Raw genomic sequence first — 27,666 nt, 5'->3', positions numbered from 1 at the left:
AGAACATTCATCTTTGGAGAAGTGCTGATTTTTCCAGGATTGTTTCATCCCAAGTGGGATCTCCTGGGGAGGAAGGGACTTGCCAAAACTTCTGGCTTTGTGTTGGTGGCCCATGCAAAGAGTTTCAGCACCCCAGCTTGGTATTTTGGGGAACAACCCTTCAGCCCACTTTTATCCCTGTCCAGCTATGACCTGTGCCAGGGCAAATGTGGGGAATGTTTTTATCCCTTGGGTCAGTCTCCACTATGTCTCCACAGCATGGGCAATTTTTGGGTGTCTCTCTATCTTGATGCAGAAGAAGCCTTACAGGAAAGTTGTTATTTTAGAATAAGCCTCAGGAAGGTGGAAGATGCTCCTGTCTTAAACCATCTTGGATCAAATGATCCTGTATTTTGCCCTGGATGTCAGACTGGAGCAATTTTGTGTGTTGTTCTCACAGTGTTTCAAATATTGGTATTACTGCAAGGACCCTGTTATCATTTCAGCTACAGTCACATCTCTCCTGGGTAATGGAGAACTGCCCAGCCATCACCTCTCCTGACAGCTCAACACCTCTGAGATGGGCTGGTCCCGAGGGACGGAGGCAGAAATGGAGTCAAACACATAGGAAGAGGGTGGAAAGATCCAGGAACATGAGGGGAATCCAGTTTTTCCCACAGCTCCTTTGACCGTAGGAGACAGGAGGGACTGATGGAATTTTTCCTTAGAGCTTTTCTCATTGGAAACCCAGAATCATTTTGTGGGGAGGAAGGGAGAGGAAAACGGAAAAAAAAAATCAACCCTGTTTTTTTAATCTTTTTTTTTTTTTTTTCCCAACGAAAAAAGGGCTGCTTCCCAGCTATGGCTCTTGCTTACAGCAACCCCAAGTGTATGTTTTTCCCAGGCTGTGTTCTGATCTGCCTCATTCCTGGAAGCTTGGCAGGCTTCTGAAGGAGAAGTTTGTTTAACTCATTTCAGCACAGAAAGCACCTGCCACCCCCCAGGCTCTTCAGGCTGCACCAGAATTAGCAGCAGGGAAGGTCACCACCAGGAGTAACCACGGAGAAATGCTCCAAGCCAAGCTTTCCCTTGGGCAGGGGTGATCCCTGGGCTTGGAAGGGGCTTTGTGGTGTTGAAAGCTTTGCAGTGCTGTTTTTAGCCACGTGTGCTGGATCTGTCAGTGCTGTCTTACAGTGGTCCAGCTTTCATCAGCCACCTGCTCTGCCACGTGGTTGAACACACGTGGCTGCTGCTCATGGACCATCTTCTTTGTCCGTGGGGGGCTCAGAGGTCTGAGCCCCTGTGGGGTAGAAACCCAGCAGGCTGCTGCTGTGACTCAGGATCACAATTTGCTTGTGATACCAAGCCATAAAATCATGAGGGTTGGAAAAGCTCTGTAAGATCATCAAATCCAATCATTAGCCCAACACTGCCATGGCCACCACTGACCCATGTCCCCAAGTGCCACACCCACAAAAGTCATGAAGACAAAGACCGGGTGTAGAGAGCTGCAGAAGGACCTTATGAGATGGTGTGAGCAGGGAATGAGGAGGCAGTTGGAATTCAATAGACTTGAGGTGATACAAGTTGGAGAAAACAGCCCCAGCTTCATGGAATCCTGGAATCCCAGAGTGGTTTGGGGTGAGAGAGCGTCTTGTTCCACCTCCTGCCTGGGCAGGGACAACCTTCCACTAGACCAGTTCACACCACCTGCACAGAGATAGACTGGAGTTGGCCCTATTTCCCTCATGGTACATTGGTGGTTAAAAATAATTTGGGTGCTGCTGATTATGGGAAAAGAGAATAAAATAGTGAATGTTGTTTATGCCACTGGCGTGGGGCACGACAGAGGTTTGGACCCTTGGGGTCATGGAGAAGGTGGATGATGACTGAGGGTCCCTTCCAGTGGAAGTGTGGGGTGGCATCAGGAGTGGCAGCTGGTGGCTTCAAAGCAGAGGGCAGCAGTTTGTTCATGCAGCATGTGGTTGCATCACAGGGCTCTGTGGGTGCAGAACATTTGTAGGGAATAAAAAAGGACTGGGCAACTTAGTGGAAGAACACCCCACATGGGATGCTAATGGGAAGAACCTGCACCTTAGACAGCTACAAATCATTGGAGGGTGGGGAGGTATTGAGGGAAACACGTGTGCCTGGCTCATGTCCTGCTCCTTGGGTGGTCACAGAATCATGGAATTTCCGGAGTTGGAAGGGATCATCCACAGCAATCACCCAGTCCAACTCTCAGCCCTGCATAGACACCTCAACAATCTCACCCTGTCCCCTGAGAGCACTGTCCAAACACTCCTTGAGCCTGTCAGCCTTGGTGCTGTGCCCACTGCCCTGGAGAGGCTGTTCAGTGCCCCACCACCCTCTGGGCAAAGAACCTTTCCTGAGATCCAAGATAACCCCCCTTCAATCACCAGCCTGTTGGGGAGAGGATTCTGGTGACCGTGGTCTGACCTGGAACAGCCACTGGTGTCTTCTTACATGACAGTGGCTAAAACTCCCCTTTGCATTCCTGCAGCCTGTGTTCTGTGCTTGTGATGGGGGCAGAGATATCTGCATGGGCACCCATCTCTGCAGGTGTGTCCTCAGGGCCTTCAAACCAGCTGCTCCTTCTCCACTGTGTTCACTTCCAGCTGTCAGGATTTGGGTTTGGTACCTGCAAAACCCCAAGGGGTGTTTTTGGCAATGGTGCTGGGCTCTGGGTGTCCCCACCAGCCCCCTCCTCACCACTGCTCTCTATTCCCTTCCAGGCTGCCCCTCAGGGACGTTCAAGGCCAGCCAAGGGGATGAAGGATGTGTCCACTGTCCCATCAACAGCCGGACAACCTCAGAAGGGGCCACGAACTGTGTCTGCAGGAATGGATATTACCGGGCAGACGCCGACCCCGTGGACATGCCCTGCACCAGTATGTGTGTCTGGGCAACTGGGAGGGGCTGCACTGGGGGTGGAAGGGAAATGCTCATCAAGGGATGCTTGACAAATGCATCTATCCCAGTGGGATTTGGGGGGAGGCTTGTCCAGAGGAGCTTTGCAGGTGTGGGTCTGTTGTACTTGGGGCCAGAGGGGACAGAAACCTGGGTTGGTTTGTGCTGCTCTAGGCAGTGTGATGACTTCACTCTGCGGGCTGATAAACTGGACGAGAACCTTGGGATGTCACACAATTGAATTACCTGGGATAAGAGGACAGGTTTTATTCCCACTCTTGCCGTTGCCCTCCAGCTCGCCTCCACACTTCCCTGACACCAAGAGAAGCACCGGCTCAGCGTGTACCTGCTGGGGTCAGGAGTGGGGGGTGCAGCTGGTCCTGCAGCGAGGCTCTTACACCTCTATGTGTGTTCCCTCCACAGCCATCCCATCCGCCCCCCAGGCCGTCATCTCCAGCGTGAACGAGACCTCCCTGATGCTGGAGTGGACCCCCCCCCGGGACTCAGGAGGGCGGGAGGACCTGGTGTACAACATCATCTGCAAGAGCTGTGGCTCGGGCCGGGGGGCCTGCACGCGCTGCGGGGACAACGTGCAGTTCGCCCCCCGCCAGCTGGGGCTGACGGAGCCCCGGATCTACATCAGCGACCTGCTGGCCCACACCAGTACACCTTCGAGATCAGGCCTGTGAACGGAGTCACCGACCAGAGCCCCTTCTCCCCGCAGTTTGCGTCCGTGAACATCACCACCAACCAGGCTGGTGAGGACTCCCTGGCTGCCAGCAGGGCGGGGAGGGGTGGTGCAGCATCTCCTGGTCACTGCTGGGGTGAACAGGGCTGGAAGGGGGAAGGGGAGAAGAGGTGTGGTGAGACGTCACATTGGTGGTGACCAGAGAGCTGGCAATTCCTGGATAAATCCAAGCCCGGCTGTGAGAATACCCCCTTATTTCAGTGAAAAGCTGGACGCGTGCCCCAAGCAGAGCTGCCCTCCTGTCCCCACAATGGAACAGCTTGTGCCACTGTCCCCTGGTGCCACACTGCTCTGGGGCACTGGGTAGGACTGTTCCTGAAGCTTTTCCTTGAAGCACCCATTGCAGGCATTGTCAGAGTGTTGCAGTCACAGCGGCAGCTCTGGTTCCTGGGGAGGGACGGTGGAGATTGGCTCCAGCATTTTGAATGAGCTGCAATTCCTGCTTAGACCGTTAGAGAGAGACAGGTCAGACTGGGAAAGCAAAGGAGGGAGGGGGAGATGAATATATGGGACAACCATCTGGAAATCTGCTCCAGGTCCAGTGCCAGTGCAGAGCCACCTTGGTGAGGCAGATGAAGGAGAGGGCTGGGAGGGTTTCATCTGGGGTCTCCAGCTCTGGGCAGGGGGTTTGGGGGAAGTGATGTGTCAGGGTGGCTGGTAGTGCTGCTCCTGGGAGGGTCCCCAGCAGCCCCCTGGCAGCTGTGCTGGTGGCAGGGTGTCCCACTGAGCTGCTGGCCAGGGGCTGCTCTCCTGGGCCACCTGGAAACCATCTGGAGCTGGGCACGGGCTGGGGCTCGGATTAATCGGATGAAGCTGGAAGCCTGCCAGTGAGGCACAGACCTGGGTGGGAGCAGGAGAGACTCTGTGGTCCCTCTGAACCTGCCCTGGACACTACCTGACCTTCAGGACTGAATTTGGCAGCTGTTGGTGGTGGTTGTGTTTGCACTGAATTGCCTGGAGACTGGTGCGTGCTGGCTGCAGGGGATGGGGTGTTTGGGCTGGGGTAAAGCAGCAGTGAGGCAGGTGGGCATCACTTGGGGGCGTCATTTTCAGAGCATGGGGATAGAGGGAACCTGCAAAAATGTCTAGGTGAACCAGCAGAGTGACCTCTGACCTGCTGTGAGCTCAGGATCGCAGGGTCAGGGTGTGTTTGAAGCCCTGAAGGCAGGTCTGAGAGTGTTGAACCCTGGTTTGGGGCAAGCAGGGCCAGGTCTGAACACAGAGGAGAAGGGAATAGGTCTGGGACAGTGACCAGTTCAACTTCCTTTCCCTGATGGAGATAGGGTGGGTATGATGCTACCTGGGGCTGGGAAGGGGCTCTGCCCCTGCCCACCCTGGTCCTGCACTATGGATTCATCATTTCATGCTCATACTTTGCAGTTCTGGGTGTTCTTGAACCTTCATGTGTTACCTGTGGCTGCTTCCACCTGAGAAAAACCAGTGAGCTGAGTTGCAGGCGAATCCTTTTCAGCCCCCTGGATCCTCCTCCTTGTGTTTTCCTAGTTTGACACTCCTTTATTATCAGGCCTCACACTTCTCAGCCTGTGTGATGTCTCTCTTAATGTATCTATTCATTAGCACTAAACACTAACTGTCTGCTTGCTAATTCCTCTGTAATTAGAGGCTCTGAATTCTTCTGCTTAAGCTCTGAACCGCCTGGCAGCCTTGATGTAGATCATTAGCAGTTGGTAACAGAAGCTGCAGACACAAAGGCAGAGCTGGGACAGGAGAATGGAGGGTGTTGTGGGGAGAGGAGAGGCAGCAGAGGGAGGGATCAGCCTGGGGAAGCTGTGGAAGCCCTGGCTCTGCATTGAGCAGCCAGCTGGGGTTCCATCTCTGGATATGTGGTGGGGTTGTGCTCCTGGATGATGGGCTCCCTGCAAAGTGCCCACCACACCGGCCTCTAGGGTCCTGCAGCCCTACAGGGAGCAAGGACAGTCACCTGGTTCACCCAGGGGTACAGGGGCTGCTGCTGGGCACCACCTGTGCTGTGGGGCATGAGCAGAGATGCCCCATCACCAACAGCATCACAAATCCTTCAGCATCCACACTGATAAGGACATGGAGTGACAGAGCAAGGAGGAATGGCCTCCCACTGCCAGAGGACAGGGTTAGATGGGATATTGGGAAAGAATTCTTGGCTGTGAGGGTGGTGAGTCTCTGGCACAGGTTGCCCAGAGAAGCTGTGGCAGCTCCTGGCCCTGAAAGCATCCAAGACCAGGTTGGACAGGGCTCGAAGCAACCTGGGCTAGTGGAAGGTGTCTCTGCCCATGGCAGTGGGCAGAGGGGGGTGGGATGGGATGAGATGAGCTTTAGTATCCCTTCCAACCTAAAACCATTCAATGACCCAGGAAAAAGATCATGTGAGAGAGGAAGAAAAACAACCCCTAGGGCAGCTCCCCTTCTGAGCAGCCAGGGGCAGGTCCTGAGTGTGGCCTGGGGCAGTGGCATGGGGGTGGGACAGTTGGTGACCCCAAAGGGAAACCTGAGATCCGAGAGGGTGACACTCCATTCACCTTGTTCTCCCAGAGGGAAAGGGCTGCAGTCAATCCTACTTTGACTGCGGTGGGTTTCTATTGCAGTGAGTGTTTAACTCAAAGGTGTTTAACTCAAAGGTGTTTAACCTCCAGAAGAGCAGGTTTGCTCTAACAGGAGGTGTGATGCTTCCTTTGCAAAGTACAGAAAATCAGAAAGGACCAGGACCCAGCAGAACAGAAATAAGATGAGCTTGGAATAAACATCCCCTTCCCACCACCTCCTTACTCCCTGGTCTGTCCTCAGCCTACTCAAATTCCAGCGAACTTTGCATGATCTCACTTCCTTCCTGGGAAGTACCTTCTGTTACCTCTGAGTTTTCTCTCAGCAGCCTCTCCTTGACCTCCAGCTCCGTTCTGTGCATCTCCCAACTCACCTCCACTCCCCTGCCTGTCAAACACTGCAGCTGAGCAGCACCCAAAGCTCAGCATCCCTCCAGGAGGGAGATTCAGGACTCACCATATGTCTTAAGGGTGTGGCCCCTCATGCTTTTGGGGTGCCACCAAAAGCCTTTTCCCAGCCATTCCTGAACAAAAGATCCATGCCAAGAGGGTGGCTGAGATGCTTGCCAGCATCCCAAGGGGAGCCAGGGGTCAAGGAGCTGAGCCTGGCCCAGTGCTTGGGATAATGACACTTGACTAATTGAGAGCCCTGCGAGGCACCAGCTCTTCTTGCTGGTGGCACACACGCCCTGACTGATGATTGTGGCCATTCTTTGGGGAGGGTTGGGGTGTGGGGAGAGCTCTGGTGCTGTGAGGATTTACAGGCTCCACCCCACCGTGGGCAGGCTGAGTGTCCCAGGAAAAACTGCCGAGGAAAAGGGCTCCGTGGGCAGGGATGAGTTAAATATGGGAAGGGCACTTCTTGATAACTGTGGCTGCTCTGGCCTGAGAAATGAGGAAGAAGCTCTGGAGTATCCAGAGACTAATTCAAAACCTCCAGTGACGGGGGAAAGAGAACATCCAGGTTTTTGGGAATGTGTCTTTTTCGTGAGCAACTCTTGTGACAGGGGATGAGAAGGGAGGATTAGTGCTGATGTCAGAGGCTCTTGGCTGCAAACAGAGCCACAGAGAGCTTGAGCAGCCCACAGAGTGGGAATACCAGGATTGTGGACAGGAAACCAATCCACTGTCCTGATAAACCATCAGGACAATTTCTCCTCTCCATGGATCCAGAAAACTTGTTATGATTTTTTGCAATTATTCTGGGTGGCATTTTACAGCAGTAAAATACATCCAGCAGTATGTCATGCCATGGTGATGGGTTAGTGGGCATGGTGGCATTCACTCAAAGGTTGGACTTGATCTGGAGGTCTTTTCCCGCCTTAATGATTCCATGATTCTCTGTGTCCTTGGCCAGGGAGATGGGCACCTCATACCTCTGCCCCACACTCATGCCAGGCATCAGAAGGGTTTGAATTTCAGCTTCGTGGTGGCTGTCCCAGACCAGGTTGTGTCCCAGCCCACGTTGTGTCACAGCCCAGGTTGTGTCCCAGCCAGGCAAGGCGTTTTGGGTAGGGCTGTCCAACAGGACCCAGAGGTGCCATGAGCTCAAGGACAGATGAATGTTTCAACAGTCCAAAGCAAGGCTCTGCTCTGCTCTGCTCTGTTGGGTGCCAAGGGACTGGACTGAGTCCAGCCTAGTCTGGTGCAAACTTTGAGGAATTCAACCATGAGCAATGAAGCCAAACAGATCCTGGGAAGTGCAGAGCACCAGAAAGGAGGATTTTTCCCTCACCTTCAACCAAAACAATTCCCTTGCAGCCACGGCCCAGGAGCTTTGCTGCCAAACGCAGCAGGGAGCACAGAGGGGCCTGGGGAGCAGACAAGGTGTAGGTATGAGGTGGGTAGGACTAGACCTTCTCACCAGCCTTCCAAGGTTGCTGTTTGCTTGTCACATTAGTTATGCTGCTGGCTGGGCAGGGAGGGGAGAGTTGTACTGCCTGGGGCACAGCGAGTCTTGCTTTTATCTTCTCACTTTCACTGTGTCTCAGAAGATCTGACTGGCTCCCTCCTTCCCAGGGATGCACAGCAGTGTCCTCTGGACATAAGTAGGGAATCATGGCACCTCCTGTTCCCCCTCGTGCTGTTCAGCCATGCCCTGTATGTGCTGGTTACAGTCAGGAATTGTTTGGCTGTGAAACAAGGACCTGGGAAAGTGTTTGCAGAAATTACCTCGAAGGGTCGGAATGAGCTTTCCAGAGCTTCAAAGCTGGGAATGTCTGTTTATCATAGAATCACAGAATGGTTTGGGCTGGAAGGGACTTAAAAGCTCATCCAGTTTCACCCCTCTGTCACAGGTAGGGCACCTTCCACTAGACCAGGTTGCTCCAAGCCCCATCCAACTGACCTTGAACTTGACAAGTTTTGGACGCCCAAATTTTTTCTTCCGAGAATAAAGGCAGGAGGAAATTGTTGCATCTCAGCACCTCAGATCTCTCACCCAACTTCCCACCTACAGCAGGACCTGCCAGCAGGACCTGCCAGTGCTACATCAGAGCATGGATTGGGTGGATAGTTATTGATAACCTCGAAGGCAGAGCTCTCCCCATGTTTCCACTGGCTTGTCCCAGATCTGCACCACCCCCCTGGTGAGGGAACTTTTTCCAATGTCCAACCTGACCCACCCAAGCTATGATTTATGGCCATTGCTCATTTTTGTACTAAGTTTCAAAGGTTCAAGCCCAGAGATGTTTTAGATCAGCCTGAGTACCAGTTAGAATCACAGAATCCCAAGATGGTTTGGGTTGGAGGGCCCTTGAAGCTCAGCTTGTTCCACCCCCTGCCATGGGCAGGGACACTTTCCACTGGCCCAGGTTGCTCCAAGCCCCAGCCAACCTGGCCTTGAACACTTCCAGGAATGGGAATTATCCTCACATTCAGCCCTGTCTCAGCTAAAACACCTTTCAAGAAGGCAACTAGTCTTGACATGAGCCATCAAGAGACAGGAGGCCCATCAGGTCCTTGTACTCGAGGTTGTGGAGCTTGTTCTTGCCTTTTCTTTTCCCAAGGAGATCACTGATTTTCTAAGGAAATGCAGTAGACTCTGTCAGGACACCAGGAAAACATTTGATTTGGAAAACTACTGCTAAAGCCAGAAGTGATTCTGTGAAATCTGTCCAGGAACTGCCTGAATGGGAGACCAGGGTGACCCGATGGGGAAGCATCAGGCTGAACTGAGGGGACTTAACTGAGGTCCATGAGAAGTAGCCTCATACTTCTTGATGTTTCAAGATCTGGTGGGGTATTTCTTGTGCAGAAAACTGTCACAAAAGCTGGAAAAGCAGAAATTTTCTGAGCTTTGGAGCCATCTCACACATGGAGGAGCCGGGCCAGGGTTTGCCCGTGTGACAGAGCAAGCTGGAGTGTGTCTGCTGGGCTACTGTAGGTCCTGAGATCCCTTAAATCCCAGGCTTCTTCTTTTGGGGACTTCACTGGGTGTGTTTATGTGACCAATTTGCCCAATGTGCTCCCAGGATCCAAACCTCCTGAAACCTTGACATCCCTGTGGCTGCTTCTCTTATCCCAATGAAGATCCAGACCTTCCCTTCCATGGACCCACGTCACCATCCTGGTTCTACCATCCTTCTTTCCCACTTCTCTTTTCCCTCATCTGCAGCTCCCACCTTCACCCTGACAGCCACCAAAACATGATGTGGCTTGACCATTGCTGCCCTCCTCCCCTCACTTGTCTCAGCCTGTTGCCTTCACTGCACACCCCCCCCAGCCTGCAGTGCCAGGAGAGATCCTGCCATGCCCAAATCCCTTCTCCCTGCCACTGGAGACCATCTGCAGCAGATGGCAGGAGCTTTGCCAGCTGCTGGCTCTTCAGGATCCTCTCCCTGCTCCTGTGGTGGGCAGTTGGGGGGAATGTTGGCAGAGCAGGGGCTGGGCTGCACTGCTGTACCTTCCCTGGCAGATGCCCTTCTCCTCCCACCACCTGCTGACTCCCAGGCTTCCCTTTGCATAATGTACTCCATGAATCTTTTGCATAATTTACTCCATTTTTTCCCACACCTGCCTTGGGGCTTCAGAAGCCTGTTCCAGTGCATCTGGAGCTGACTTCAGGCAGAAAGCAAAAGCCTGTCCATGATGGATGGGGTGGACAGTCCCTTCTGGTGAACCAGGGCCTCTCCCAATGTGTCACCATCTCTGTTTCTGTGCAGTGCTGGGAGCTGATGGAGAGGCTCCAGAGCTCACCTTTTGCTCCTGTGTTCCAGAGGGGGTGATTTACCTTTCCTGCTGCTCTTGGGAAACATGGCCCATGGGCTGTGGCTTCTTGTGCAGGTTCTGAGTGCCAGCCCTGGGGCAGGTGGGGGTGTCAGAGGCAGAGACACACGGAATGCAGGGACACACAGGACACAGGGACATACGGGAGGCAGGGACACAGGAGAGGCAGGGACACACAGGAGGCAGGGTCACAGGAGAGGCAGGGACACACTGGAGAAGGGGACACACTGGAGACAGGGACACACAGGAGGGACACGGAGAGGACAGAGACACACTGGAGGAAGGGACATAGGAGAGGCAGGGACACACAAAATGCAGAGGCACATTGAAGGCAGAGACACAGGAGAGGCAGGGACTCACAGGATTCAGGGACACAGAGAATGCAGGGTCACACGGGATGCAGGAACCACATGAGAGGCAGGGACTCACAGATTCAGGGACACAGGAGAGGCAGGGACACAGAGAAGTGCAGGGATACACTGGAGGCAGGGACACACTGGAGGCCAGTTCCAGGGTTCCAGTCTGGAACAGCTGAGCACTCCCTGGGGGGGGGGGGTGATGCTTGCTCCCTGGTGCCGTTGTTGGGTTGTAATGGGTGGTTGTAGCAAAGAGGTTCCTGCAGCCTCCTGGCCAGGTGTCCTTGGTCCCTCTCAGGGTCCCTGGGGTTCAGTGCTCCCCTCTGTCTGTGGGAAATGATGAGTCTCTGCCTGGCACTGCTCAGGCAGGAAGGGGCTCACTGTGCCTGTCCCTCCAAGCCCATTCCATATCCATCCCTGATGCTGGCAGATGTGCAGAAGGCAGCTGCATTTGTAGGGCTGGCAGGAAATGCTCTTTCTGAGAAAAAAACTTGATACTTCAAAATTTTGTCACCACACACAGAGGGCCTGGTGGAATTTATTATACAAGAGGGAAAGGGAACAAGTTCAGTCAAAAATTAACAAGACTCAGTGGGTCTAAGGGAATGATGCTCCAAGGGCTGGAGCCCCTCTGCTCTGGAGCCAGGCTGGGAGAGCTGGGGGGGTTCACCTGGAGAAGGAAAGCTCCAGGGAGACCTGAGAGCCCCTTGCAGGGCCTGAAGGGGCTCCAGGAGAGCTGGAGAGGGACTTTGGACAAGGAGTGGAGGGACAGGACAAGGAGGAATGGCTTCCCACTGCAAGAGGGCAGGTTAGATGGATATTGGGAAGGAATTCTTGGCTGTGAGGGTTGTGAGGCCCTGGTATAGGTTGCCCAGAGAAGCTGTGGCTGCCCCATCCCTGGGAGTGTTCAAGGCCAGGTTGGACAGGGGCTGCAGCAACCTGGCTAGTGGAAGGTATCCCTGCCCATGGCAGGGGGTGGGATGAGATGGGCTTTAGTATCCCTTCCAACTCAAACCATTCTGGGATTCTGTGGATGCTCTGCACAGGCCTGACTCTTTCAAGAAATATTTCCTCTACTCTGAGCTTTCTATATTTGAATTCTGATCAGGCTGTTCCTGAGGACAGTTTTCATTGCAATTAATTGGCATTTTCTGGGAAAAGTATCATTTTATGGAAAAATCTGGGGGGCAAGTTGGAGGCGTGGGGGTCTGGCTCCTGCCAGCATTCCTGCTACCCTTCTGCTGATGATCATCACGTCCCTGATCCAGAGCAGATGGAGAGGGGGCAGGAGGTGGGAACAACCTTGGCACTGGGTAAACCCAGCCCTCTCCATCAGCACATGAGGGGGTGCCAGGATCCTCTGGAGCACCTCTTCAGTGTGGGAACAAAGCCCTGCCCTCCTCCACAGCCCAGTGGCACATGGCAAATGGGCACTGCAAACCCCATTAAACAAAGAGCTCAAAGACAAGCCAAAGCCTTCGGCTGCCTGGGCCAAGTCGCTGGGCTTGTGGCATTAACAACTGCTTTAAAGTCTGTAATCTACACCAAAGCCTGCCTTGATCCAAGTGGGGCCAGAGCCAGGGCCAGCTTTGCCATGTTCTTAAGATTTTCCAGCGTTCTGTAGTTACAGACTCAAGGAGCTGGAGGCCGGGCCCACTGGGAAGTTTTCCAGACACTCGACACAGTGTGGGCACCAGCCTGATGGGGCCACCTTGCCAGGAACCTCGGGGACAAAAACCTCACACTCTGCAAAGCACCGGCCTTCCAGAGCTCCAGCAAGACCAGGAATACCCCAGACCTGAGGATTTTGCTGCTTTAAGGGCAAATATTGTTTATTTAAGAGTCCCAGTCCTGTCTGTCACCCCCTGCTTTCCTCAGCTTCTGCTGGAGAGTATTGATTCCAAAAGTGTGTGGCTCCTGAAATGCCGTCGCAGGGGTGGGACTGGGTAAGGAATTGGGTGGTCAAATGTTATAATAGTCCAAGGAATAGTGAACCCCTTTAGCAGGAGAGAGTCACACACACACAAGTGCTGGTGGTGGGGCTTCTGGAGGTCTCCAGCCTGACTTTACACACAAAGCAGGGTCACCAGGGTCCCCATGGAGGGCAGGTCAGGAGAAGCTTCCCTTCCTCCCTTCCTCATCCAGATGTTCCTCCCTATGGTGCTTCCAGTGCTCACATTGGAGGAAGGCATCTCAAATTCAAATCCATTCCCCGGGAGGGCCCATGGCACAAAAGCCCACGAGGCTTCAATGGCAGGAGAGAACTTGACTGAGAAAAGCATAAGGAAGGTTTTAATCAGAGAAATCATTTTCAATTCAGTACCTGGATGTGCTTGGACTCTGAGCTCGGTAGGAGCACAAAGAACTGGAGCCTTGGTAGGATCTGGACTGGGGAGAGTGGGTCCATGCTCAGTGCCAATCACCTGCTGGGGACCTTGTGGGGACTGGGGTGCTGTAGGGCAAGGAGGGCTGCTTTGGGTTAGGTGTCCTTTAGGTGAGATACTGGTGCAAGACATCCAGGTCTCTGGGAAAGTGGGCAGTGAGTTGTCGTGGATTTCCACTCTGCCCTTGCTGGGGAAACAGAGGTCAGTCCCCATACCCCCTGTGCCTACTTCAACTTCCTGAAGCCTTGCACAGAGGCCCTGTGTGCTCCTGCCACTTCAAACACAGTTTTTCAAGTGCTGCTGGAGTCTGGATCCCAGCCTAGATGTCACCAAGCCCTGTGGTTTCAAGGTCAGGGAGGCCCTTGCTCCGTGAGGGATCACAGCACCACTGCACAGTGTCACCTTTCAGCCTCTCTGCAGCGGGCTCCAAGTGCAGGAGGAGCTCTGAGAACCTTGTACTGAGGAATAGACTCCCAGAGAATCCTGTTCCCCACATGTTGGAGCTACCTGGGTCACCCAATCAGACTGAGTCCCTGGGTGGAGGCAGTGGGAGGGAAGCTTGCCCCCTTCCCCCAAGGTTTTCCAAGTCCACACTGGCAGGGCAGTCACAGGCATCCCTGCCAGATGCTCTGAACAACTTTCTCCCCCCACATCTCCCCATTCAGGGCCCTGTCCCATGGCCTCTGGACTGGCTGGTGCCTTGCAGCATCATGGTGCATTTCCCTGCCACTCTGTCTTCAGCTGGGGGTCAGGCAGTTAATCTGACCCCGGATCGCAGCCCGCTGCTGCTCGGGGGTAATTGAAAATGCCAGAATTCCCTGCTGACCCTCCTATAATAAAAGCAGTTCCCCCAGTCCGGTAACCTGACACTCCAGGGACCAAGATCTGTCAGGAGGGCTCTGAGGAGATGCTGGAAAACTCCAGCTGTTCACCTCAGTTTTCCCCTGGGTGATTTCAAAGTGTTGCCGGGGAGAGGCCACGGGCCGGGCTGGCTTTGCTCTCTCTCTGTGGTGAGTGTTTTCCAGAGCAAATGTTGACTCTGTCTGACATGACATGGGTTAGTGGTATTAGTGTGATCAGAGATAGGGGTTTGCTGCCTGTAACCTGACTCTCCCAGCTAAGCCAGCGGAGGAATGGGGAGTCTTTGATTTTCCCGGGATCTCCACAGCTCTGACCGTCTGGCAAGAAGTGAGCGGCTGAGCCTTGGGACTGGCAGGTGAAGGGGGGCTGGCAGCAAAGTGGGGGGCAGATTGCATGGCAGCGTTTCAAATGGGTATAGAGATGATGAAAGAGAAGCTGTGGAAAGGTCCTGGTGTCCCCCAGCAGGCTGGAGCCACGCAGTCCCACAGGCACTCCCAGGGAGCATTTGCAGACGATGCTGCCAGTGGAGTCTGAGCCCCTGGGCTGCTCCCTGGCTGCATCCTTGGCTGATGGCACTGTCTTTTCCCATTTTATTCCCTTTACACCAGCAGTCCAGCTTCCCAGCCTGCACATTGTGACCTTCCACAGGCTTGGAAGTGACCCTGGAGTGCCATGGACATTGTCCAGTGTGTAACTGGAGGTGGGCTTGTTCCATAGCATCACCTCACTGGGAGCCAGACCTCCTAAAAACTGGTGGCAGCCACAGCCCCTGGCAGTTGTGGTGGCCTAAGACACAGAAAATTGGCTCCTGCTATCAGTCTGTTAGCAATAAGGATGTGTGGAGCCCTGGTGTGTGCCTTGGGATGGGGTGAACCAGAATATACTGAATCCCAGAATCCCAGAATCCCAGACTGGTTTGGGTTGGAAGGTACCTTAAAGCTCCTCTCGTTCCACCCCTGCCATGGACAGGGACACCTTACACTAGACCAGGTTGCTCCAAGTCCAACTTCCAGGGATGGGGCAGGTAGAGATGGGATAGGAGGGAGATCTCCTTAGGATATTGAAAAAGCAAGTCTGGGAGAAAGGAACAGTTCCTAGATGGAAGCTCTTGTTGAATAAAAGAGGAAGGTGCCTCAGCAGATGTCCCGAGGCTCCTGGTCCTGTTCAGAGTTGTGGTGTGGTGGGGTGGGTTGGGGTGGGAGCTGCCTAAGAACCCTCAAAACAACTCAGAGGCATAAATCAAGGAGGAAAATGGGCCTATTTCTTTCCCATTGCCCCAAAACAATTCTTCATTGTGTGATGTCCCCCTGCTGCTTTTTTGTCAGCTTTATCATAATGAATTGCCTAAGCTTTACAGAGCAGTTTTACCAATTACACTAATTTTGGATGGATCGAGGGTCTCTCACCCCTCTCCCAGCAGGACACAGGGTGTGATAGGAATGCTGCAACAGCCTCAGTCCCCTGGGGTTGGGTCTGACCCTGAGCTGCAGGGAGGGGCAAGGAGTGAGGAAGCAGCAGCCACCTCATCCCTCCAGCTCAGTGGACACAGCTGAAAAAAACAGTGGACGTGCCCTGTGGAGAGGGAACAGCAGCTCTGCAGAGCTGGCTGAGGGCTGGGCTGAGCCAGGGAAGTGGCCCTGGCAGCCAGGAGGGCCAACCCTGTCCTGGGGGCACCAGGCCCAGCATTGCCAGCCGGGCCAGGGAGGGGATTGTCCCGCTCTGCTCTGCCCTGGGGCGGCCTCACCTCAATATTGGGGCAGTCTGGGGGGACACAATGGAAGGGAGAGATTGAGCCATTAGAGAGTGTCCAAAGGAGGCAACAGAGATGGGGAAGGGCCTTGATTTGAAGCCGTGTGAGGACACTGAGGGGACTTGGGGTGTTCAGCTGGAGAAGAGGGGACTGAGGGGAGACCTCAGTGCAGTTCCACCTTCCTGGGGAGGGGCAGAGGAGGGGAAGAGACTGAGCTCTGCTCTGTGGGGACCAGAGACAGGACCCCAGGGAATGGTCTGAAGTTGTATCAGGGGAGCTTTAGGTTGGATCTCAGCAAAAGGTTCTTCCCCCAGAGGCTGGTTGGGCACTGCCCAGGCTCCCCAGGGCAGTGGGCACAGCCCCAAGGCTGCCAGAGCTCAGGAGTGTTTGGATGATCCTCTGGGGGACAGAGTGTGACTCTTGGGGATGGATGTTTGCAGGGCTGAGGATTGGACTGGGTGATCCTTGTGGGTCCCTTCCACCTCAGCATATTCTGTGATCTTGGACACCCAGGGATATCAAACCTGAGCGAGGAGTTGGATGCTGTCTCTGGAGCTGAGAGGCAGATCCTGGCTATTGAGCTCAGTTTTGAGTTTTATGTCTGAAAAGGGGGTTAACAAAAAATTGGAAAATGTTGAGGAGAGAGTCATTAGGTAGATATGTGGGCGGATGAAAGTGCTCAAGAAACTCAGTCTACTTTGGTAACAGAAGGGAATCATAGAATAATAGACTGGTTTGGGTTGGAAGGGAACCTAAAAATCATCCAGTTCCATCCCTTCTGCCATGGAAAAAAAGTAAATATTTTCATTATCTTTCAGTTCTTCCATGAGGACAAAATTCTGTTTCTAGTCCCTCCTCCATTTAGCTCCAAAACCCAGAGAAGTCCCAGCAGTTGGAAAGTGAAGTCCATAAATTTCAACCTGAGAATAATAGTTGTGTTTTCAAAGAGAGCTTCAGGAAAACTCCCCAGAGCCACTGTGGGCTCATCATCATCTGAAGTCCTCGAAGAAGTGGGGTCTGTGTCCAAAACATACTCACAGGGTCAACCACAAGCATTTCAGCTGTTTCTAACTCTGCCTGGGCTCCGTGGCCAGTCTCATGTGGATGTTCAGACCTGGGTGTTATGGAAGCTTTTCCCAATTTTCTCCTGAATTGCCATGTTCTTGCACTGACTCTTCGTTCCACCCTGGGGTTTGCAGCTGGTGTGACCTTCTTTCAGCTTTTTCTGTCATTGAGAAGTGACTGTTTTTCCTGGAAAACTCACATTTCTTTCCTTCTTATTTTCTTCCATTTCCCTCTTTCCCTTAATCTTTTTTTTTATCATTTCCAGCAAGCTCAAAAGAACTAAATCCTCGTACAAAAGTAAAATTATGGCTATGGCAAGCCTGAGGCTTCACTGTGTGACCAACACACCCCTTTGTCCCTACAGGAGATCAGGCAAATCCTTAGTTACAGAATCCAAAGCCTCTTGTGGAGGATCAGTTCTGGTTAAGCTGCCTCTGGGTGATGGATCTGGGCCACCTGGGGTTTTGGTTTCTCTTAGCAGAGGCTGCTTAAGTAGCCCATGGGGCTGGTGGCCATGCAGCTCTCTGGGTCCTTGCCCAGGGGCGTGTTGGCCTGCATGTCACAACATCCTCTTGGAGCAACTCAGAGTAAAACCTGGACATACTTTCCATCAAGGACGTAAGCCTGGAAAGAGAGATGTGCCTGTTTAGGATCTTTGGCAAAAGCTCTTCTTAAAAGAAGAAAAAGCTCTTTTGTAGAATTTCATAGAGTTGACTTCAGCTTCATAATCAGGGCCCAGAGCATCACTTTTGGTCTCTTTTTTTTTCTCCTTTTTTTCCCTTCAGAATTCATGCTTTAAAATGCTGGATATGCCTCAGCTACAACACCTGGGAGGCAGGACACAGAGGAGGGGACCTCATTTACGGGGATGTGGCAGAGAAAGATTTTGCTTTATGGTCAAAAATTGTCATTTTATATCTGGAGTTAATCAAAAAGACAAGAAAGGTACTGATAGAGAGGGGATACATCAAGGGTCTGGCTGTGATCAGTGTCCTGTGGCCATCTGGGGGCTTGGGATGATGACCATGGAAATGTCCCTCACATTCCTCCTCTCACATGAGAGACTTTAGTGGATTTTCATTAAGCTTGTTTTACACTCCAGAGGTGGTTTTGGCTTGGTTTATTTCTCCAGCAATTTGAAGAAGCCACAGGGCTCCACTCAGAGGAATCTGAGGCCATACCCTGACAAAGAGGATGCAGAAAAGTGCCTTTCAAGGGCTGAAATGATCGTTTCGCCTCAAAATGACGTTGGGGCTCAAGGGCTTCAGTCATGAGAAGTGTTTCCATCCTCTGTGGAATGAAGCTCTGTTTATTTTTTGCAGTGTTGCTACACCAGGAGACACCATTGGGATAAATCTGCCTCTGCTCACACCTTCATGGGTGATGTCTCAGGATGATTGTGGCTCTGAGAGTGGGGACGCTCCATATCTGATCTCCTCTGTGTGTCACAGGGCACAGTCACCTCTCTGGACGTGTGTCATGATCCAGCTGAAGCTTTTTCTCCCAACTACACCTGGGAAAGTCACTCTTGAGGTCTGGCTGACTCCACTATAAACTGGTTTCAAACTCAGACACCCAGTCCCAGCCCATCCCTGACTCACAGAACTGGGAGCCTCTCTCTGCACCCCAGGTCCCCATCTGGGGTCAAGGTGTGACCACGTTTTGTGGCTTTGCAGAGTTCAGTGCTCTCTTGGTGAAAATTGAGGATGTTTAAATTGAGGGTGTTTAAAGAGAAGACAGAGCCCAATTTTCCCCAGAGGTGCACAGTGAAGATGACAGTAGAAAGGGACACCAGGGACAATGAGCAGAGTTCCAGTGGAATGTGAGAAAAAGCTTCTTCCCCACAAGAGTGAGGCTGGTGCTCAGAGAGCCCATGGGATTTACTGTCATGGATGTGTTTGGATCCCAGCTGGACACAGTCCTGAGCAAAGTGATCTGATTTTGAAATTACTCTGCCATGTACTTGGACCAGAAACATCCAGGGGTCACTTCTGACCTGAATCTTCCTGGGATTTTACTCCTGTGCACTCCCCTGGTGTCTGTGATAACAGGAGTGGTTTCTGAGGAGACAGTGGGGAGGTTCCTGCCCATCCAGAGACACTGCCTTGCCCCAGGTGTAGTAAAAGCGCTGAAGATGCTGGAGTCATTCATCTCACCTGCCTCCTCCCACCATGCAGCACATTTGCCTCATTAAGGCTCATCAGATGAGCTCCACCTCATCCATTTGGGTCTTTTCCTGGGCCAGACTGGGGCGGATTCCCCAGGTACACAGCAGCCTGGCCTGGCTGCTCACAAATGAGTCACACACGTCTTCCTGGAGTTGGATACCTTGTGCAGCTTCCTCAGCACAGCCTGGAGAAGCAGGAGATCCCTTGCAGAATCCGTGTACTCCCAGATTGTGGAGTGCATGGAACTGGAAGAGCAACATCCCAGAGACCTCACTCCCACCAGGAGGAACCTGAAGCTGAGGAGCTTCTCCAGCTGCAAGACCATTGAACCTATGTCTAAATCACGAGGTGTGGCCACATCCAATTGCTGTGGTGGGACAGGTCTGTCTGTGTGTGGCCCCTGTCCTGAAATAGCCTGTCTAAATCATGGGATGTTGCCACATCCCAGTGGGACAGGTCTGTGCAGCCCCTGTCCTGGGATGGCCCATACGAGTGTGGGATCAGTTCCCAGAGCAGATGCCAGAGAGACCCCGGGCTGTGCTCCCCCCTCAGTCCAGTCCCTTCCAAGCTGCAGGGCACCTGGAGCGTAGTCACATCTCCCTTCCAAGGCTTGGCTCCAGAGAGAGATAAATGTCTTGAAAATCACAGATGTCCTATGAAATCTGTGTTGACAGGGAAGCAGCAAGCTCCAGCAAGAGCTGACAGGCTCCAGAAATGTTACCTGTGTTTTATCTTAGCACCAGCATGAGAAGCTATTCCCAGGAGTGTGTAAAGATGTGGCCTGAAGCAGTGGGACAGGAGGGAGGCAATGCTTTGTCCATGGAGCAAGGGGGGGGCTGAGGTGATGCAGAAGGTTTCAGACTGGTGGGTAATGGGGCTTGGCTTCGCCAGGAATGGATGGAAGGATTAGTCTCAGGATCTGTTAGGATCCCAGAATTGTTTGGGTTGGAAGGGAGCTTACAGCTCATCTCATTCCACCCCCTACCATGGGCAGGGACACCTACCACTAGACCAGCTTGCTCCAACCTGGCCTTGAACATTTCCAATGATGGAAGTCCTCTGCCCTCCTTCAGTTTTACTAAGTTCTGGACAAAACTACTAAGTCCTGGCAACACTGCTGAAGCTAATACACATCAGGATTCCTTCAGGAGTGGGAAAACCCAGGCAGGTGAAGGGAAACCCAGGCAGCAGTGTGGTGGCTTTACCCATACCCAGCCCCTTGGCACACAGACATGGAACATCCTGGGAGCTGCAATGCTCTGAGTCCAGAAAACCAGCAGTGAAGAGGCAGATGGTGGATCAGAAAACTGGCTTTTGTGGGTGTATTTGAGAGGAGCAGCTCCATAGTAATTCCTTGCAGTGCTGTGCAGGAACACTCTGGAGCCACACTGGTCCAAGTACCATGGTCCTACTGCTGCAATCCCAGCTGGCACAGCTCCTGTTGCTGCCCAGGATGCCAAGGGGAGCCAGCCTGGGGATAGGTGTGAGGCATTGCTTTATGTGCTGCTCCTCTGAGCTGCGTCTCAGAGCTGTCAAATGAGTTATTCTTCATGAAATATTGAAAGGGTTGGACTTGGTAAAAGCCCATCTGAGTGCAAACCTCTCTGCATCCATTTGTATCCAGGCCTAGCATACAAGCGATGGGGAAGCTTTCATGCTCCTGCTCCAGTCCTCTCCCACCCCTGAGGCTTCCCCTCTGCCCTGGAGCTGCTGGAGCAGTGAGTCTGTGCTGGCAGACGTGCCAGGGCTAACGCTCGGCTGCAGTTCACACTCTCCAGGGCAGGGCTGGCGCTGGGTGAGGTCTGGAAAGGCCTTGGACTGATGTGGATGTGTCAGCAGTGCCGTGGGCAAGGTGGGCAGGGTGGGCAAGGTGCTCAGCTCGCTGCTCTCAGTGCAGAGGAGAGGAGGCAGCACAGGCACCCATGTGTGTGTCAGCCCTCCAGCAAGGGTGGGTGGCTGATCCTGCAGTGCTGTGGCATCTCTGCTGTCAGTACCTAGAACCAGAGAATCACAGGTTATCCTGAGCTGGGAGGGACCCCCAAGAATCATCCAGTCCAACTCCTGGCCCTTCACAGGGCACCCCAGCAATCCCAATGTGTCCCTGAAAGCGTTGTCCAAACTCGACCTCGGGGCAGTGACCACTGCCCTGGGGAGCCTGTTCAGTGCCCAACCACCCTCTGGGGGAAGAACCTTTTCCTGAGATCCAACCTGACCCTCCCCTGACACACCTTCAGCCCCGATGAGCTCTGCAGCCTCCTGATCCAGCTGGATTACAAGCAACCCGGGCTGTTGGCTCACCTGCCCCAGGCTCCGCAGCAGGATCAGAGCTGGTCGGAGTTTCCCAGGGAGGTGGCAGCTCCACGCCGTGGTCCCTGCCCCACGGGCCTGTCAGAACAGCTCCCCAGGACAGCTTTCCCACGGCGTGGCACCAGCCCTGTTCCCACCTGGCCCCGTGTCAAAGCCACGGCGGCGACGCGGGGGCCACGCTGTGGCAGCTGCCCGGGAAGGGCCCTTTGTGCCCGTGGGACAAGTGGCATCTGGGGGGTGCTGTTTGCAGGAGCCAGCACCAGCCGGGCGGCTCTGCATTGTCAGCGTGTCAGGTCAGGTTTGTGTTGCCTGCTCACGCTGCTGGATGTGCTGGATGCACCTCCCGTGATTGGCGTGTGCAGCTCGCAGACCCCGCACGCCCAGCGGAGGAGCTTCCCAGGCCCTCCAGAGACTTGGGAAGCTCCTCCCAAGCCTTGGAAAGCTTCCCTATGCAAATGGCAAAGTGCAAAGCCCCCGATTTCCCCATGGCAAGCGGGAAGGATTGCGTGTTACTGGGCTGGTGGGGCTTTTCCCAGCTGGAACAATGCTGTGCTTGCTCCAACCCTGGGCTTGTTTTGCCTTGAAATTACGCGTTTTCCTGCTGGAAACACTGCCCTATGTGTTTTCTAATTACAAACTCAGTGGAAACATTTTTTTCCTTCCCTAACTGTTCTCTACAAACAGCAAAATCCAGGATCTCCTGACCACTGAACTGGGAGTGAATTCCAGAGCTCCAAACATCAGTAACCAAACACCTGCCTGCCTCCAGCCTGGGCTGTGGGTCCCACCTGTGCTGGTGTCTGACTGAGGTCCCTCTCTTGCTCTCTTTCTTCCAGCTCCTTCTGCTGTGTCCATCATGCACCAGGTGAGCCGCACCGTTGACAGCATCACCCTCTCCTGGTCCCAGCCTGACCAACCCAACGGAGTCATCCTGGACTACGAGCTGCAGTATTACGAGAAGGTACCACAGGGATCACCCACAGATTTTGGGGAGAGGAGGGGGTACAGAGCTCTGCTTAGGGGTGTAACACCAGCTACAGCACTTGGCTGATCAGCAGGTTACTTCTCTTGCTGCACTTGGCCATGTGGGTGGCAGTGGCCATCAGCCCTCCAGACTCCAGTCCCAGTGACCCAAGTGTGGAAAATCTGCTGGTCATTCAGGAGGAGCTTCTCCCTTCTCCCTTCACCTCCACAGCACTTGGGGCAGGTGGACCCACTACAGGGAGAGTTGGGTAGCCAAGAGTCTGGTTTTTCTCTTCCCTGTATTGGAAGAATGGGGATTGGTGGGAATATCCAGTCCAGGGCCAGAGCGCACTTTTTGGGTGTCGCATCTTGGAGGTTTTATGGAATGCTGTCCCTAGATGCATTTGCACCAAAGGTGAGTTTGGCATATGTTTAGCATCCTGAACCTCGGTGTTGCACCAGGGAGAACCTGTCCCATGCTCCCATGGAGGCTCCACACTGCATGATGGGGTCGGTGTGAGGGGGTCCTGCAGCTCTGGCTCTTTCATCCCAAAGGAACGTGCCCCTTCCACCATCTCCCTACTCAGAAGAGCAGAGGGATTTCAGTCTGGACTATGCCAGGGTGTCCATCCCATGGGGCTGGAGTTGTGTGGCTGCTTAGAGACCTGAAGACCACGTAGGTGTTAGTCCCAGGACCTGCCAGGCTCTGCTGGTGAACTCCATCCGTGCAACCCAGGGGAGATGGGGAGCAGGAGATTTCTCCTTTCAGGAGTCTGCCCCCTTACACAAGAGCTTATAAACATTATACGTTATAAATTGCAAACTAACTAATTAAAAAGCTTTATGATTAAATGGAACTGAAAATATTTTTCCCAGCAGTTGCCGGAAGAAATGATTAATCCCCCCCACTGCCTGCCTGTGACCTATTTTCTCATCACCAAGAGCCAGAGGGAGAACAGGGAGGAGGGGGTGCTCCTTTGTAAGCTGTTAAATAGGTCCTGACCTATATTGCATAAATCACAGCCATTTATTTGACCCTTGGAAACGATCCCAGAATATGTGGCAAGATAGATGAGTAGATAACAAGACAGATCTGGAAAGCAAGAGGGGTCTGTTCCCTGGGGACCCTCAATGTAGAAGCTGAGGACCTCAAGGAGTTCATTCTCCTCCTCTTACTTTCTCTTAATCTCTCACCCTCTTTCTTTCATCCCTCTCCCCTCTGTTTTCTGGGGGAGGCTGTAAATAAAGGGAATTTTTGTCTAAAACATTGTGCTGCTGGTGCTGGTCAGTCTTTGCAGGCAGCCACAGGTGAGTGTTGTCAGAGCTTAGGGCACTGTGTCCCTGATGACAGGGACAAGTGGCTCAAGCCACTCTCAGGCATCAGGGAGAGAGCACAGAGGACAACACAAGCAGCCCCACGTGCTGGGTGCTCTCTGTCCTGGTATTTCATAGACTTATGGAATCATCCCAGAATGAGTTTGGGTTGGAGGGATCTTAAAGCTCATCTTATCCCACCCCCTGCCATGAGCAGGGACACTTTCCACTATCCCATGTTGCTCCAAGCCCTGTCCAACCTGAACTCCCAGGGATGGGGCAGCCACAGCTTCTCTGGGCAACCTGTGCCAGGGCCTCACCACCCTCACAAGGAAGGATTTCTTCCCAATATCCCATCTAACCTGCCCTCTGGCAGTGGGAAGCCATTTCCCCTTGTCCTGTCCCTCCATCCCTTGTCCCAAGTCCCTCTCCAGCTCTCCTGGAGCCCCTTTCAGCCCTGCAAGGGGCTCTCAGGTCTCCCTGGAGTTTCCCTTCTCCATTTGATCACCCCCAGCTCTCCCAGCCTGGCTCCAGAGCAGAGGGGCTGCAGCCCTTGGGGCATTTCCATGGCCCCTCTGGACTCTCTTCAGCAGCTCCACATCCCTCCTGTGCTTGGCCCCCAGGGCTGGAGGCAGCTCTGCAGAGGAGTCTCACCTGAGCAGAGCAGAGGGGCAGAGTCATCTAAACCTCATGGTACCTTTTTTTTCTGTTTCTTTGGTTGAAGAACAGGAGGGCTATGACTCCTCCCCAAGCAAGGGATGTGTGTATGTACACAAGGACACTCTGTCCTGCTCGGGCTGATGGGCCAGAGGTTAGTCCCTGAATCCCAGGTTAATCCCTGAATCCCAGGTTAATCCCTGAATCCCAGGTTGGTCCCTGAATCCCAGGTTGGTCCCTGAATCCCAGGTTAGTCCCTGAATCCCAGGTTGGTCTGGCCACTGCAGGGCTGAGTTTTGCAATTGAAAGCCATTTACTGGATGCCTGGGAACACTCCCAAAATGCAGGGCTTTGGCTCTGCTGTGCTCTTCCCCTACTTCCCATCAATCTTGCAGTTGGATGGGGTGTGTGATACACCCCAGGTGTGTTCTCAGTCCACTGCCAGTCTCTGCAGAGGTGACTTCCTTCCGAATATTTCACTGGAAACTGTCCCTCATGCTTCTGAATGCTCAGCAAAGATCTCTGGAGCTGTTTAAGTTGTTTCCACTGGAATTTTTTTTTTCCCCCAGTAGAAAATTATGTTTTATTTTCATGAAAATAGCTCCAGTGACGAATAGCAGCACACACATTTTGTATAAAAAGTACCTTGGCTCTTCATTTTGAACCGATTCTCTTCTATGTAAAGACATAAATTAAATTAAAAAAAAAAATTGGAAGAAATTATTTTAGCATTGACTGAAAAGAGCCGCTCACAATACCTGAAACAAAGACATATTTTTGTTTCCCTTTTCACAGATTATTTACAACATTGCTATTCTTAGGTGTTATTAAAGGTGCCTGTACAAAGGCAACATTAAGAGTTGCTTTCACGTGGAGTTGGAGCGAATCAGTGCAGGTTGTTGTGCGAACCCTGCCTGACGTGGCTGCTCTCTGTGTTTTTTAATGTGGCTTTTTTCCACTTCCAAGAGGTACCTGCCAACATTTGCCTTATTGAAAGAAGTGTGTATTGTCTTCAGGTAGAAAGGGCAGAGCAATTTTTTTGGCCAAAGTTGCCAAACTCATCCCAGAGTGTGGGAACTGGAGACCCACTGCGGTGTCAAGCACTGCAAAGGGTAATCAGCTCTCCTCGTTATGCAAAATGATTGGGCTTGATTATACTCATTTTGTAAATGTTTGAAGACATTCAGCCCAGTTTGGTCACCAGTGTAATAGTTTAGGAGGCAAAGGAGCCCTTTGATGTCTCCTGGGCTGGCTGGGAGAGGTGACCTGTGCCAGCTGGAGCTGGAGGTGGGAGCAGAGCTCTTGTGGTGCCTGGGAGCTTCTGGTCAGAGCCCAACAGCCCCAGGATGGGGTGTCCTCAGGGCTTGGACCAAGGATGCTGGAAGTGCTGCTCCTGGGCTGGCTCAGGGGACTTCAGGGAGGTGCAGTGAGATGTTCCCTTCCAACCCAAACCATTCCATGATTCTCTGAGTTTTTTGATTCCATCCTGCAGCGTTGGACACCAGAATCCCTGAGCTCAGAGCCAAAGCTGCTGCCTGGCATTTCCCACCTGTCCCCAGGATGGAGTGAGAGCTGGGATGGCCATTCCCCCTTCATGCTACCCAAATCCTTGGAGTGGGCTCTGTCTGGGGAAAACTGTGAGATCAAGGAGATGAAGAGGAAACCTTGCCAGGGAGACCTGGGATAGCTTTCCTGCATTCCCAGTCCCTGCCTGGGGCCCACACTGGGCCTGTCCACTGTCCTGGACTGCCCACTGTCTAGGACTCAGTTTTCTTGTGAGAGGCATCCAAACACTCTTAGCACTTAGTATCATGGAATCAGGGAATATTTAAGGTTGGAAAAGACCTCCAAGATCATTAAGTCCTACCTTCACCCCGATGCCCACTAAACCATATTGCCAAGTGCAACATCTGCTTGTTTTATTGAACAATTTCATGGCTGGTGTCTCCACCACTGCCCTGGGCAGCCCATGCCAACGCCTGACCACCCTTTCCATGAAGAAATTTTTCCTGATATCCAACCCCAACTTCCCCTGGCACAGCTTGAGGCCATTTCCCCTTGCCCCACACGACTGGATACCTGGCTGAGAGGACGAATGCTCTCGAGATGTGAAGCCCCCATGAGAGTCCAAGGCTCTGCAGACCCCACGGATCCACCCCCAGAGTGGCTGGCAGGACCCTCTCCCCACACCTGAGCATCCCCCATGCCATGAGGGCTGAAGTTCAGCTGTGTGTGATGGTCTGATCATGGCAGATTGGGCTGTTCAGGCACACAGGAGCTCTCTGCCAAATTAAGCCAGTTGACATTTTTCCTTGGCTTTTTTATTTTTTTTAAATGTGACATTTTAGAAGCAGTTTTTGCAAGTCCTTTTGGTGTTTCACAGCCTACTTGAAAGGATTTCAAGAAACTCTTTCTCTGTTGATCAGACTTTGGTTTCAGCTTCAGTTTGACTCGTGGGAAGGGGAACCAGATGAGGACTCAAAATCAAACCTAAGAGGAAATAAGTGTGTTATTTTGAATTGGGAATTACAAACACAAACCAAAATCAGCAGGAAAAAAAAAACCAAACACCACAAATCTCTGCAACAAAACAGCTTGGACTTGGATTTTGAACCACCTTGGTTGCCCTGGACCTGCTGGAGAAGCCCAGAGGGACGAAAGAAGTGTTTGAGGTGAATGTACAGGTTCTGGAGAGGTGATGCCAAGGAGAAAGAATAGGTTTGATAAGGGAAGGTGGAGAGGTGTAAATGCTTTTTCCTTGTGGTCTGGGATTAAAGGAGAGCCCAGTCACGAGCACTCCTTCCTGGGACAGGCACACATCGATTTCCCAGGCTATCAACCAGCTTGTGGGCTGCCCCTTTACGTTCAATTTAAAGTCCTCCAGGAGCAGGGATGAGGCTCTTCAAAAGAGTTGGATAAAATGATTTTAAAACTACCATGTTGTTAGTGCCATCCAAGGGCCTGGGAGGATTGATCCAAGCCCTTGAGCTCTAAAGCTGTAAACATTTCCTGACCTATTTCTCTCCTGGCCTGCCTGGGAAAGGTCCAAGGGAGTGCTGGGGCCTGATCAGACAAACGAGGCCATGGGTTTACTGTGTGCTCATCTTCCCTTGATCTGTGTGTATTTGTACTTCAGCTTTTCTTTGTCATTAGTCTGATTCCCAAACACCCTGGTGATAACCAGGAACCTTCAGCACCAGATCCAGATGGATAAAACTGATGCAGTCTTTTAGAAGAGAAAACTGTTAGTAGTGGAGGTCTCTCAGGTGTTTCATAAAATCATAGAATGGTTTGGGTTGGAAAGGACCTTGAAGCTCATCTTGTTTCAACCCCTGCCAAGGGCAGAGACACCTAGGCTGGATTGCTCCAAGCCCCCTTCCAACCCAAACTATTTCATGATTCTATGATCACAAGATCAT

General features: G+C 52.7%; 1 protein-coding gene across 1 annotated transcript in view; it reads left to right on the top strand.

The window, feature by feature from the left end:
- Positions 1-27,666, top strand: part of EPHB2 (EPH receptor B2) — a 124,708-nt gene that overhangs the window by 77,463 nt on the left and 19,579 nt on the right. Inside the window, 4 exon segments of the mRNA XM_032709081.1 lie at positions 2,736-2,891; positions 3,334-3,567; positions 3,570-3,668; positions 22,150-22,274. Of these exon segments, the coding sequence (XP_032564972.1) occupies positions 2,736-2,891; positions 3,334-3,567; positions 3,570-3,668; positions 22,150-22,274 (614 nt within the window).

This window comes from Chiroxiphia lanceolata, chromosome 22, assembly GCF_009829145.1.
Source record: "Chiroxiphia lanceolata isolate bChiLan1 chromosome 22, bChiLan1.pri, whole genome shotgun sequence".
NCBI classification, from domain to species: Eukaryota; Metazoa; Chordata; class Aves; order Passeriformes; family Pipridae; genus Chiroxiphia; species Chiroxiphia lanceolata.
Note: the sequence above shows the minus strand (reverse complement) of the source record. Positions and strands in the feature narration are given on the sequence as shown.